Raw genomic sequence first — 14,353 nt, forward strand, 5'->3', positions numbered from 1 at the left:
TCAGCAGATGATGCAGCCTCCCTTCTCCTTGAACGGGTTCTTCTCCTCTGAGATCCCCTTCACGAGCGTGTCCTCGTCAACCAGGGCCTGGATGTAGTCTCGCATCTCCTCACAGCATTTAGATGTCTGAGACAGAGCAGAGGGTCAGAGAGCCTCACGTCACAGAGGGTCAGAGAGTCTCACAACACAGAGGGTGAGAGAGCCTCACAGCACAGAGGGTCAGAGAGCCTCACATCACAGAGGGTGAGAGAGCCTCACATCACAGAGGGTCAGAGAGCCTCACATCACAGAGGGTGAGAGAGCCTCACAGCACAGAGGGTCAGAGAGCCTCACAGCACAGAGGGTCAGAGAGCCTCACATCACAGAGGGTCAGAGAGCCTCACATCACAGAGGGTGAGAGAGCCTCACATCACAGAGGGTCAGAGAGCCTCACATCACAGAGGGTGAGAGAGCCTCACAGCACAGAGGGTCAGAGAGCCTCACAGCACAGAGGGTCAGAGAGCCTCACATCACAGAGGGTCAGAGAGCCTCACATCACAGAGGGTGAGAGAGCCTCACATCACAGAGGGTGAGAGAGCCTCACAGCACAGAGGGTCAGAGAGTCTCACAGCACAGAGGGTCAGACAGTCTCACAGCACACAGGGTTAGGCAGTGGCCAAAGCTCCTTGTCAAAGCCTGATCTCGTTAGATCTCAGAAGCTAAGCAAGGCTGGGCCTGGTCAGTTCTTGGATGGGAGGCTGTTAGGAACATCAGGTGACACAGTGAGGCGGCAGTAGCGAAAACAGTTGTTGCTTCCATAGGCATTTCACCTACATTGGCTATTATGAATGTGGTGTGTTTGTGTGAATGTTGGTGGTGGGAGGGGCTGATGGTGTAGATTGGCAGATTACTATAGTGCTTCTACAGCACCTCACAATAAAGAGGGTTAGGACGTTCATTGTACAGGTATCCCTTTGTTGGTAGCTCATTTAACACACAGGTTCCACAGTTACTGCTTTTTGCTTGTGTAAAAAAAGACAAGACAAGGAGCCATGTTCAAGCACAAGGGTGTCCATCGGTGCACGTGGCGCCAGGACACACTAGGCTGGAGGTTGATGATTGTTGTCGTGTCATCTGACCTCCAGCTGCTTGTTTTGGACACTCGGGTGAAGAGAGGAACAGAGTTGTAGAGCACCACCTGGTGGTGCTGACAGAGGAGGAAGCCAGAAAGACCTGGTAGACCCAAGCACATTATGAGGGTCATTTGGGAAGCCCTCTGTCAGGATGACCTTCAACTCACACCTCCGGGAGAGTTTCTCCCATATCACGAGGTAGGTTGAGGAAATGGAGTCCAAGTGGGCTTTGTTCTTGACCTTTCTTGTCAATGTACCCGCTTGTACCTATGGTCGTAAAGTATTTGCGGCGGCAATCCCTGAACCCTGTGAAGAGCACCAGAAATAAGGGATCCTGTCAGGCTGAAGGAGTCCTATTGGGCCTTGTTGGCTCATGGGACTCCTGGAGGAGGACTATCGGTCAGCCTCAAAGAAATTCTGGCAAACCATCTGACGCCTCAAGAGGGGGTAGCAGTGCTTCACCAACACTGTTTACAGTGCGGGGGGAGAGCTGTTGACCTCAACTGGGGATGTTGTTGGACAGTGGAATGAATATTTTGAGGATCTCCTCAATCCCACTGTCACATCTTCCAAGGAGGATTGGAACTTGGAGGCGGACTCATCCATCACCCTGGCTGAAGTCACTGATCTGGTTAAAGCTCCTCGATGGCTCTGGGGGTGGAAAAGATCTGTCCTGAGTATCTTAAGTCTCTGACACATCTCTGCAACATCACATGGTGGTCGGGGACAGTATCTGGACTGGCAGACGGCTTGGTTGTCCCTCTGTATAAGAAGGAGGGTGTGTTCCATTTACAGGGGAATCACACTCCTCAGCGTCCCCAGTAAGGTCTATTCCAGGGACTGATAGTCAATCCTCGCATCCAGGAGGAGCGGTGTGGTTTTTGTCCTGGCTGTGGAAGACTGGACCAGGTCTATACTCTCCATAGGGTGCTTGAGGGTTCATGGGTGTTTGCCCAACCAGTCCACATGTGCTTTGTTGATCTGGAGAAGACCTATGTCCCTCTTGGTGTCCTGTGGGGGGCTCTCTGGGAGTATGGGGTACGGGCTGAGCTTTGGATAATGACCGAAAGGACAAGATCGTGGATACAAGTGTACGAAATGAGTTTCCTCATTGTGGCTGGGCCTATCACTTAGAGATAGGGTAAGGACCTTGGCTGCACGGGAGGAGCTTGGAGTAGAACCACTGCTCCTCCACGTCAAGAGGAGCAGATGAGGGGAGAGCATCTGTTCCGGATGCCTCCTGGGCTCCTCCCTCGGGAGGCGTTCCTCGGCTAGCCTGGGTATACCTTGGGGTCCCCGCGAAGGAGCTGGAGGAAGTATCCAGGGTGAAGGAAGTCTGGGAGTCCCTGCTTAGATAATCAATAATCGGAAGAAAATGGATGGATGGACTTCAGGGACATATTGGTTTATCAACATTTTAGAGAATACTGAGGTCTGAATAATGTGAAGTGACAATTTTAAACATTTCTGAACCACTCTAACCTCTACATGTGTCCACACTGACCTTCCACCTCTCCAGCTTAACCTCTGTCTTCAGCTGGTTCACTTCCATCACTGCTTTGTCTTTATCGGTCAGGTCCTCCACGTTTATCACTGGCATTTTCTGAAACCAAAGTCCAACAAGTCATCCACAAGAGCTAGAGGAGCAGACAGGAGCAGACCCAGAGGAGCAGAGCCAGGGGAGCAGGGGAGCAGAGCCAGAGAAGCAGAGGAGCAGAGCCAGAGATGCAGAGGAGCAGAGGAGCAGAGCCAAAGTAGAAGACAAGAGCAGCTGGTACTCACAGCAGCTGGCCTAGCGTATGTCCTTGTATTGTCTGTGGTAAGGATCCCTCCCCGTTGTCCTGTCCTCTATATAAACACTTGTAATCCCATAATCTGATTAAAACAAGCTCCAAATGTTTGTGCACAGCAACTTTCATCTTTCAAAACAGAGAAATGAGTGCTGGTTTGAAAGGACACCACTGCTTTGAGGAGAACCCCACTGTTGTGAGGATAGGGTGTGCGTGGTGAGAGCTGTGAAATACTCTGACCTCCAGCCGAGCACTTGCACACAGAACTGTGCTACCTAAAACAGTAAGTAAGATAATAAGAGCTTAACACACAAGTGCCAAGGTGAACCAGAGCCACGAGCATTAGTCAAACTACTGGATCAGCAAACAGCACTCACTTACTCATACTCGCTTACATTTACTCAAGTAATGTACTCGCTTACATTTACCTGAGTAAATAACAACAGTGGAGTAGTTGTCTGCTTATGTAGCTCCCCGGCTCACAGTGAGCAGTTTTTTAAACATTTTCTTATTTGAGCTCTGTTTTTAACATCATATTATGGGATTTTAATCAACTAAGAAGTGCAGCATGTGTAGGTCAAAGTAAGTAGTAGTAGTAAGTAAAGAACTGTTGGATTTTGTGAAATGAGCTCTTTTGAGATGAAAACATTTGAGATGCTACAGGCTTTTGTGGCAGCAAATGTGGCAGAAGATCTTCCAGAAGAAATACTTTGAGGGAACTGAAACACCAGAGCGGGAAGAACGAGGCCTTTCCTGTTGTGTTCACCTGGTGCACCCTGGAGGCTGCTGTGATGCTGCAGAACACAGAGGAGGGACACCTTTGCCTTTTCCACATGATCTGCTGACCCTCCCAAATGGTCCAGTCTCTAGTCCTCCTGTTAAACTGCACTGAGACCTGACTGACCTGACCTGACCTGACTGACACAAATTCCACTGAGAAATGCAGTGGGAATATTGCTGCAGCAAAACTTGAAAATTTCCCCCAGGATCAATGAAGTATCTCTCTCTTAACCTGCAGTTAGAGTACCAGGGGTGGGTAGTACTGGGTTACATTTACTTGAGTAACTTTTTTAAGAAATTGTACTTTTCAGAGTACTTTTCTAGCAACATACTTCCACTCCTACTTGAGCAATATTTTTATTGAAGTGACAGTACTCTTACTTGAGGAAAGGTTCTGGTTAGTTTTCCCTCTGTGAGGAAATGTATAAGTGACAAAAGCTTTATGTTGATGATGCTTTTTAAAATGATTAGAAAATTTGTGTTTAGTTTGTCTAATTTCTGTGTCTATCCTTTGAAAAATGAGTCATTGGCCAGAATTTGTGCATTACTTAAATGTATGTAATTTAATTTCAACATTACACAAAATCTGGTAAATCTGTATCAAATTATAAATCAGACAAACTGCGAATCACATTCTCCACCCACTGCCATGTACATATGCATTTATTTTATAAACTGATGTGGATAGTTTGATTTACTTACTAATTCACTGTTCTGGTGCAAGGTCTGCTGCCTGCTCGTCTCCATTGGCATGTTCTGGCTTTGCCTTGAATGGTCCACACACTGACATTAAACATCTATCTCTATGGTAAGCCAAGTTACATGTCAGGTCTGCGGACAGGCATGCGTGCTACCAGTAAGAATGTCCGGACACGCCTGGTCCCTGGCCTCTGATTTTTGCTCATAACATCCAGCTGCCCACTTCACTCAGACAAGTGGAGACAGGAAGGGCATCCTGCTCTAAAAACAGCAGTCGACCAATAGGAGTCAGATTTGGCTGTAAAATACAGAACTGCAAAAACAATAGCAGTGAATCATATTCAAGTGTATTTATAGTAACATGGCCCAGGTGTTTATTTTTAGCATGTTAGTGACATCCTGCCTGTTTCTCAGTTATCCAACAGCACAGAATCGGTACTTTTGACCCTGATTACAAATACTCACTTGAGTTTAATGGGTTTGGCTTACTCCAGAATGATATGTGTACCTGCAAACTGAGATCTACGTATTTACTTCAGATGATTCTCTGAAAACATATGTATTTGTATGTATATGTATGTATATGTTCAAATGAATTCTCTAAGTTGATGGTGGAAGGGCTGCAACAGCTGAACAACTAGAAACAAAGACATCTTCCCTGTCCACAAATAGGGTTGGGAAAAATATTGAAATATTGATATAGCATATTGTTTACAGTATTTCTGCACTATAGGGCGCTCTGGATTATATGAGCCCTATAGTGCGGAAAATACGGTAACCCCCCTACACACTTAGGTCAATTTTTGTACTTCTCGACTTTTGTTTTTTGCATAACTATATAACTACATAACTATATAAGCTATATTGCACCAAATGGCACCAAAATTGGCCAGGTTGTGTATTTTTGTGGTGTATTTTTAATCTCTGTGTTTTTTTTCTAGATCACACCTGGTCTATAATCAAAATAGTTACACCTGTGGTCCTTAGGTACATTTTTGTCCCATTGACTTCCATTCAAAATTTTTCACTGGCATATTTTTGCCAGTGTATTTTTACTTTATGATTTATTTTTCTTTTTTTGGTGTTGAAAACTCTTCAAATTTGTTTTGTTTTAGTGTCTTTGAATTTTTTTATATTTTGCTTTTTACTGTGTATCTTTCATTACAAGGTTATATCAATAGAAAGACATCTGTACATATTAGTCCACACTGAAGGCCAGAGAAGGTTAAAATGATACGGATGTGTTCTAGAGGAGTCCCAGAGTGCACTGAATGTGTTTGTTTGGGAGTGTGTGTGAGTTGGTGTGTGCCTGTGTGTGTGTGTGTGTGTGTGTGCATTTTCAGGTACATGTATCTGTCTTTGTTTACGCCTCTATACATAAACACTGAAAATGTTTTGTTTTGTTTTGTTTTTTTTTAAATCAGAGTAACTGCAATTTTAGTTCACTTGATATTTGTTTTTCTCCTGTCATTGTGTTCAAATGTGTTCAAAGTTTTAAATCTGACTGTTTTTTGGGGGGTTTGGAGATGTTTTTCTATGATATTTAGGTCCACCATTTCAAGCATAATCATAATATTTACATTTTCAGTCATTTTTACACAATGCAAATGTGACACCCCTCCACAACCCCATACAGACCCATGTATGTGAACATACACACACCCACAACCCACCCCAGGCAAGTATATGCCAACAGAACCCCCATGTACACAATCACTGTATATCCCATAGAACTCCATAGGAAAGCATAGGAAATCTATAGGTGTGTTTGCATACAGGCCAGCACACGGTGTGATGGGGTGAGTTGGGTTTGAATTCTAAAAATCACAAATTTTACCTTTTCTTAATAGGAGAAACCTGTAAAATCCACAGTTTATGATTTAGTGGTGTTATGTCAGTGTAACTAAAAATGTGTGGTTATAATGGGGCTTTAGGGGAAAACAGCATTTTGTGCAAAAACTAAAAAAAAGTGTTGGCACTATTTTAGGACATAAAAATTAGTTGGAAGATAAAGAATTTTTTTTTGTTTTCATATTTTTCATGGACATAATTTGAGACTTTTGCTGTCAAAAATGGCATTTAAAGGGTTAAAATGTCAAAATATTATATAATATTTGATATGTATGATTAGGGCAGAAGTAAATGAAGACAATGATATCAAAAAGTCGGACAAAAATCTGTACTGCATAAAAATATTGTGGTATTCTTTTTTGATATACATTTTTGTCATGAAGGAGCACAGGTGTAACTATGTTTAAAGGGTTCATGTGATGATACAATATCAGTATTGTGGGCTGCTGTATTGATATATCGCCAAGAGTATTTTTTGGTATATTTTGGTACAGCTACAGTTTTGTTACTTATTTAGAGGAAGGAAACTCGTGTATGACCCACATTTGACATTTTCACTGTTCAGAGGATTAAAATGGACATTTTTCATATTAACGTTGCATAAGAAGTCACAATCATGATGCATGAGGTCAGCAGATCCTGTGGAAGAGCCAAAAGTGTCCCTCCTCTGTATCCTGCAGCATCACAGCAGCCTCTAGGGGGCGCCAGCTGAACACAACAGGAAAGGCGTCATTCTTACCCCGCTCTGGCATTTCTTTGGTGATGAAATGGTCCATTCCCCCAAAGTGTTTCTTCTGGAAGGTCTTCTGCCACATTTGCTGCCTCGTATGGTGTAAAAAATCTGCAGCAACTCAAATGTCCATAGCTAACTCTTTAGCCAGCTCCTGAGCTAACATCTTCAAGAGCTGCTCAGTGTGTGGCCAAAAGCAGATAACCGCTCTGTTGTCATGGAGGCTTTGGGCGCGATGCACAAAGCGCTTACCTACCACACACTGGTCACAAACAAGTCCGTAAAGTCACTAAAATAGGCTGAAGTATGTCTGTTGACATCGCCATGCTTGTTTTGATTCTTTAGGCTTCACCTTTGGCTCTACTTTTATACAAAGTGCCTTGCCTAAGGACACAACGACAGCGGCCGGGCTCTATTGAAACAGGAGCTAGATGTATTCTTGTGAGTCACTAATATGAGAATTCATCTTGCTGTGCAAGGATATAATTGAGTAGCCTAAATCAAATGCTTACACCAGCCTGATATTCATAGTTTGTGTTCTGAAATGTGATGCACTAATTCCGCAGGTTTTTTTTAGGAATTGTATTCATAAAAATCCGTGTGTGGATCCACAGAGAGGAACCATGTTTAATCCTAAACCACGGTCAACATCTTGGCTGCTCAACCAGGAAATTACACGATACACCAATGACACCATCACACCAACTCTAATCTTAACTTTCAACTTGTGACGTGACATGATCACAATTGATCTATTGACTGATCCATGTGAGTAAAGTGGGAGCACAGACCGCAGAGCACAGACCCGTGACTGTAGCTGTGGCTGTGGTGATGCTTCCTCGCCTTGACCCTGAGGATAGTCCCAGGATGAGATGATGCAGCCCCGAGTCACACTTCCACTCCCCGGCTGCACCCTCCTGGGACACTCTTCATTAATCCTTATCACTCTTTTATGCATTCACGCACATACTGGAGCATAGCGCGGTGATGTCATGCGCCGTACCGTAATATGCGTACACCAGACTCTGTCAGTGATTCACAGCCGGTCCCGCCTCCGAAAACTCCCGAAAACTTTCGCCTTTAAATCTGCGAGATTGACTGCTCTGGCCAGTGGTCAGGATGCAGCGCTGGATACAAGTGTCCATAAGTGTCCTGTGTGCGCTGGGCAGCGTGCGGCCTCTGCGCCACAAAGGTAGGCTTAACCCGATATCCTGTTACAACTTTGTTGTGTTTTTTTAGTCACTATTCAGAGCGGTTCACTCTTGGTTTAGTGCTGTTGTAAACCTAAATTGGCATTGTTAAATTAAGCTTTTGTCCTCCTCATTTAGTCCTTGCTTAGTCTACTTCCTACTACTTAATAATTAAACCGACTGTGTTCTTTGTGTAGCAGAACTGGTCTACTATATTCCAAGATTTAGCAAGTGCTGGTAGTGTTGCATACGATGGAGAATTGATTGTCCCTGCAGTGTCTCTGTGTAAGTGCGCTTTTGTTTTTGGGTGCGTAGCCGTAGCCTTGTGCCTGCTGCCCGCGGAGGAGGGGCCGTGCCGAGCGAACATCCAACGCTTCTACTACAACACCCAGACCCAGAAGTGCGAGCACTTCTACTACGGGGGCTGCCAGGGAAACGCCAACAACTTCCGCACGTACCAGGAGTGCCACAAGACCTGCTTCCGAATCCCAAGTGAGTTTTACTGCTGCTTTTCAGATTGTTCAATATGAGGACGTCATACTCCCAGTTTATTGATAACACATGAAACAACCAAAATATGAAGTCACACATGCTGAACCTGATGGTTTATATTAGTGACTAGACCCTGGAACCTGCTATAGCCTATTACAACTACAGTCTCAGTCTTTATATGAACGGCCATGCACTAATATTAGGTTATTGAATTAATCTAAATGAAACCCAGCAAAAGTCCTACAACCAGAAATTTTACTCAGGTAGGAGTATTATTATTTCAAAATACCCTCAGCCATATGGTATCATTGTGACTGAGGGATTACACTGACATCTTACATTAGAATAATATTGCTCAACTAGAAGAACAGAGTAGTGGTCCAAAAATGTACTTAAATGAAACAGAAATAAACACTCTACTCAAGTACAGCTGAAGTGCATTTGAAGAGAATGTGATTGGAAGGATAAAACATTAATTCAAAAAATCAAGATAAAAATGAGACTTAACTAAATCAGATCTGAAGGAGCACTGCAAGAAACACAAACATTCAAATCATTTCAGTCAACATAAAGCTTTTGTCACTTTAAACTTCCTCACTGTGGAAAAAGGAAGCACAACTTTTACTCAACTGTTACTTCAATAAAAATATTACTCAAGTAGGAGTAAAAGTATGCTAGAAAAGTACTCTGAAAACCTGTTACTCAAGTAAATGTAATTGAGTAAACGTATGAGCCGCCTCTGAGCAAGACGAGTGAATGGTGTAGTGATGGAGCGGTGAATTGTGGGTCTGGGACACTGCTGATATCACATGGAAGCTGTGATGTTGTGATGTTGAGTGATCATGTGATGGTCAGGAGGGATTACAGTGGCATCAAACAATTCTTTTTGCAACCAATACAAATAGAAGATGTTTTGTTTTTGAATGTGAACAACAAAATACATTTCATTCATTCAAGAAACTGTTCTGAAGTGGAGGCACAATATTTAAGAGGCCCACTATGGAGTGTTAGACTGGTACGGAAAAATTCAGATCAAAGAATCAGACTCGGGAGAATGGATATAGTTGAGGAAATTAATTTCCAACAGGGCACCATTATATGAACAGTTTGACAGAGTGAGTGACTGAATGAGTGAGTGGTCTGGAGTAAAGCAAGTGAAGATATAATTAAGTACTGTATAAAGGTGATTATTCTAAAAATGATTAGAATTAATAAAAATGAATAAACAAAGCAGCTTAAAACTGTTATAAATTATACACAAGTGATGAAATGCAGTATCCAGCAACTAAACGAAGGAATGATTTAAACATCATGCCACAGAGTTTAAGTGGGTAATAAAAGACGGATGCACAATACACACGAGGCATTTATTATTAGTCTGCCTACATCTCCAAAGTTCAAAATGCTCTTCTGATGTCATGAAGGGATAGTTTTCAAGATATTAACTACCTCTTATCTTTATTTCAGTAAAGATATGTTATAACATTGATCAGAAAATAGTGTAATATGGCCTTGGTCCTTCAGAGTACTACTTGTACTATTTGACACTTAAATATGATGTCATGATTAATGGCATTTACCCCTTCTAACCTGTGTGTGATAATCCAGGGGTCCCTGCACCGTGCCGCCTGCCCCAGGAGCCGGGCCCCTGTCGCTCTCTGCTCTCCAGGTACTTCTTCAACATGAGCTCTCTGCAGTGTGAGCCCTTCTACTACGGAGGCTGCCATGGCAACGCCAACCGCTTCCTCCACCTGACCTCCTGCTCCGACCTCTGCAGCCCCACCAGAGGTCAGTCCTCCCTCACATTAGCTGTCACACCTGGACAGGGCTGGTCATATGGTCAATTTTTTCCCCCATTTTTGTCAATTTTCAACCTTCTTATTCCATTTATTGAAAACATAGGCAGGTGGACTTCAAGGTGCACAGACCAAGGTGTCAGGATCACTTTTTTTTTTTTTTTAATTGGATTATACTTAGTTGGAATAAAGAATCACAAGAGGAGAGAAAGAGGAGATAGATGAGGAGCAGCATTAGAGAGAGGGAGGCGGAGCGGGCAGACACACACATATACAGCTCCAAAGTGAAGGCGACACTGTACTTAAAGTCAGATTGTGCAGATTTAAGTCAAAACTTGTGAAACAGTACATGTGAGGAGAGAGTGCAGCTCCTCTTCAGCATCATGCGCTCTCACTGCCACAGCATTAGCTGTAGACCTGTGCTCGCCTTATCACTGAGATCCACCTAAGTTTAGATCTCAATCAATTCTTTGATTTTTGGCACAGCCTTTACTTCTGTCATCATCTGTATATACCTGTATATGCTTCATTATTAGAACAATTAAAACTGAACTAAAGGCCAAGGTTTAAATATTATTTCATTGCATTTTAATACAAAAATCCTTGGGCCTCACTCATTCATGTTTTAATAGCATCTTCTTAAAGTGGATGATACAAACAAGAGAATTCTGCACCTAATTCACCATCATCCAGATACAAACTCCACATAACTCCAGTCCATCTCCTGTTGTGTCCAGGACACTCAGTAGAAGAGCAGTTAGATCTAATATACTATCTCTGTTGGTAGAATTATGAGTATAAAAATATTGTGCAGAATAAAGGGCAGAATTTCTTTGTGTAAGAGTGCTCCTGATTGTTCATAGGATTTGTTTTTCCAGAAGAAATTAAGAAAACACTTTTTGAATAAGACTGATAATCTGAGCCTTATTTAACTTCAGTCACAGTGCATGACATGTCTCCTGTCTCTGCAGATGTCCCTGTCCTGTGTCGAGATCCTCTGGACAAAGGCACCTGCTCGGCATCCATCCCTCGCTTTTACTACGACGCAAGATCACGCTCGTGCCTGCAGTTCCTCTACTCGGGCTGTGGGGGCAGCAGCAACAACTTTGTGTCCAGGGATAGCTGCATGGATGTGTGTGCCCCAGCTAAGGCAGGTAGGCCTAAGGCATGTTAGAACAGGCTTTAGTATCAAGCTCCAAAGTCCAGATCAAAGTCTAGTCTAGGGCCAAGCTTAATTCAAGTCCCAGGTCAAGTACCAGGTCTAGCACCCAGTTTAACCCCACCTTCTCATTTAATGTGTTCCTTTGCTCCTGCTCCTCTGCTCCTTTTGCCCCTTTCCTCTGCATCATCTGACCCTCTGCTCTTGTTCCTCTGCTCCTCTGCATCATCTGACCCCCAACCTCTGCTCTTGTGCTTCTTTCTTCTGCATTATTTGACCCTCTCCTCCTCTGACCCTCTCCTCTGCATCCTCTCTTTTACACATAAATTCACACTTGAGCAGTGGCACAGCTGGATCCTGGACTGTGCCTGCTTTACTTCTGTATTCATCCTCACTCTGTTCTTTTTACAGGTCACAAAAAGCACTTAGTCCAGAGGAAAAAGTGGCACATGAGACACAGCAGTAATCAGTGGAAATTCTGATCCCTTACTCACCTCTTCTGACCTCTTCTGACCACTTGGAGCTGGTTGGACTTCTCGGATGTGTACTGACCAATCTGGTGTTTCCAAAGGACAAACACAAAAATGAGACAAGCTCAATCATATCTGAAGGACTGCCACAAGAAACACAAATCATTTCATATAAACATAAAGCTAATTTCACTTTCTGTTGTAATTTCATACAACATCAAGCTGTTGTCATACGTAGACTTACTCACAGTGGGAAAAAGAACCACAACTTTTACTCAAATAAGAGTACTGTTACACTGTACAATATATTACTCAAGTAGGAGTAGTAGAAGTAAAAGGGTCTGAAAACTACTCAGAGAAGTACAATTTTATGAAAGCTGTTCTTAAGTAAATGCTATTCTATTATCACTGAGCCATTTTCTACTGTTGCACTGACTGTATTTTTTATGCCGTGTGTTGTTTTACTCACTGTTACTATATTATCTGTCTATAGCACTTATTGTATTATATTCTACTGTGAAGTACTTTGAGAATAAAGATTGCTGTGAAAGAGATGACATCGAGAGACATGTCAGATTATATATATATATATATATATATATATATATATATATATATATATATATATATATATATATATATATATATATATATATATATATATATATATATACACACACACACACATACACAAACACACAACAATGGTCACTAAAATGAAACTGAGAAAAGCAATAATAAATTTAAATTTCCTCACAAATAACCAATGAAAATCAGACACTGTTTTTGAATTGTTGTTCAATAGAATAATTTAAAAAAAAACAAAAACTAATGAAACTGGCCTGGACAAAAATTATGGTTCCCCTAGAAAAGATTGTAAACATTTGGACAATAGGAACATGTTAAACTTCAGTGTGTCTCTAATCTGCGTCACAGGTTCTTCAAACTTGTCCTGAGTCAGTCTGTCTGTTTAAAGGGAGACATGTGTCATTGTGCTGTTTGGAGACATGATGGACACAACACTGAACATGGACCAGAGAAAGAGAAGAAGAGAACTGTGTCAGGAGACTAGAAAGAAAATGATAGACAAGCAAGTGAGACTGGAATTTGCCACTATGCATATTGACAAGTCACAAAGCTTCTGGGAGAATGTCCTTTGGACAGATGAGACAAAACTGAAGCTCTTTGGCAAGACACATCAGCTCTATGTTCACAGACGCAAAAATGAAGCAGACCAAGAAAAAAAACACTTTCCTACTGTGAAACATGAAGGAGACTTGGTTTTGTTCTGGGGCTGTTTTGCTGCATCTGGTACAGGGTGTCTTGAATCTGTACAAAGTACAACAAAATCTCTAAACTATCAAGGTATTTTGGAACGAAAAGTGTTGACTAATGTCAGAAAGCTTGGTCTCAGTCATAGGTCATGGGTTTTCCAACAGGATATTGACCCAAAACACACAGCTAAAAACACACAAGAATGATTAAGAACAAAACATTGGAATGTTCTGGAGTGTTCTTCTGTGAGCCCAGATCTCAGTTCTACTGTACATCTGTAAAATGAGCTGAAACATGCGTCTGGAGAAGGAACCCTTCAAACCTGAGACAACTAGAACAGTTTGCTCATGAGAAGTGGATTAAAATACCTGTTGATCAAAGCAGAAGTGTTATTGACAGTTACAGAAATCATTTGTTTGCAGAGTTTGCATCAAAAGGTTGTGTAACAAAATATAAAGTTAAAGGTACCATCATTTTTGTCCAGACCAGTTTCATTATATAGTTTTTTTCTATTAATTCTGTTGAACCACAGGTTAAAACAATGTTTGATTTTTGTTGGACAATTTTCAGTAAATTTTTATTTATTATTGCTTTTATCAGTTTCAAGTTATTTCAGTGATGATTGTTGATTTTTCTTTCATTGCCAGATATGCCTCTCTATCTGACCCTCTCCTCTTCATCCTCTGCTTCATCTGACCCTCTCCTCTGCATGAAATATGTATATATGAGCTATCATGAGCCTGTGCACCTGAGAAGTGTATGGCAAAGCCAATCACAGAATGATTACACACAAGACATCTTTTCAAGATTTTCTGTGCAGCATGATGATAGATGATGTCACCATGGTCAAACAGTGAAAGGATCATTATGTCTCATTTAATCAAAGTAGCAAAGGATGAACATTTTCTGTCCAAGATTGTACAGTTTAGCCTTCATCTGTGCCTGTAACACAGCCATGTGATAATGGAAGGACAATGAACTAGCCAGATTTGCATATGTCTGTTTTCTG

General features: G+C 42.0%; 2 protein-coding genes across 3 annotated transcripts; one reads left to right on the forward strand and one right to left on the reverse strand.

Annotated features, from left to right (window-relative positions):
* Positions 1 to 7,903, reverse strand: gngt1 (guanine nucleotide binding protein (G protein), gamma transducing activity polypeptide 1). Its single transcript, XM_020933331.2, has 3 exons — positions 7,768 to 7,903; positions 2,617 to 2,715; positions 1 to 126 (listed from the first exon to the last, which is right to left on the reverse strand). Exons 2-3 carry the CDS (start codon positions 2,710 to 2,712, stop codon positions 1 to 3), a joined length of 222 nt encoding a protein of 73 aa, XP_020788990.1. The 5' UTR covers positions 2,713 to 2,715; positions 7,768 to 7,903.
* tfpi2 (tissue factor pathway inhibitor 2) lies at positions 7,766 to 12,623 on the forward strand. 2 transcript variants are annotated; one of them, XM_020933329.2, is made up of 5 exons: positions 7,766 to 8,154; positions 8,468 to 8,644; positions 10,253 to 10,432; positions 11,412 to 11,594; positions 12,011 to 12,623. In XM_020933329.2, the coding sequence occupies exons 1-5, from the start codon at positions 8,082 to 8,084 to the stop codon at positions 12,079 to 12,081; spliced, it is 684 nt and encodes a 227-aa protein (XP_020788988.1). In that variant the 5' UTR covers positions 7,766 to 8,081; the 3' UTR covers positions 12,082 to 12,623. The 2 variants fall into 2 exon arrangements, with proteins under 2 accessions (XP_020788988.1, XP_020788989.1); XM_020933330.2 differs by having other exon boundaries at positions 7,769 to 8,154; positions 11,412 to 11,590.
* The last annotated feature ends 1,730 nt before the right edge of the window (positions 12,624 to 14,353 follow it).

Source organism: Boleophthalmus pectinirostris, unplaced genomic scaffold, assembly GCF_026225935.1.
Source record: "Boleophthalmus pectinirostris isolate CB_2022bp ecotype Guang Dong unplaced genomic scaffold, ASM2622593v1 HiC_scaffold_21, whole genome shotgun sequence".
Lineage (NCBI taxonomy): Eukaryota > Metazoa > Chordata > Actinopteri > Gobiiformes > Gobiidae > Boleophthalmus > Boleophthalmus pectinirostris.

Coding starts and splice junctions, on each gene's coding strand:
- tfpi2 (XM_020933329.2), top strand. CDS start 8,082: ATGCAGCGCTGGATACAAGTGTCCATAAGTGTCCTGTGTGCGCTGGGC. Junction 8,155..8,467: donor GCGGCCTCTGCGCCACAAAG/GTAGGCTTAACC, acceptor TTGGGTGCGTAG/CCGTAGCCTTGTGCCTGCTG. Junction 11,595..12,010: donor GTGTGCCCCAGCTAAGGCAG/GTAGGCCTAAGG, acceptor TTCTTTTTACAG/GTCACAAAAAGCACTTAGTC.
- gngt1 (XM_020933331.2), bottom strand. CDS start 2,712: ATGCCAGTGATAAACGTGGAGGACCTGACCGATAAAGACAAAGCAGTG. Junction 127..2,616: donor TTAAGCTGGAGAGGTGGAAG/GTCAGTGTGGAC, acceptor GCTCTGTCTCAG/ACATCTAAATGCTGTGAGGA.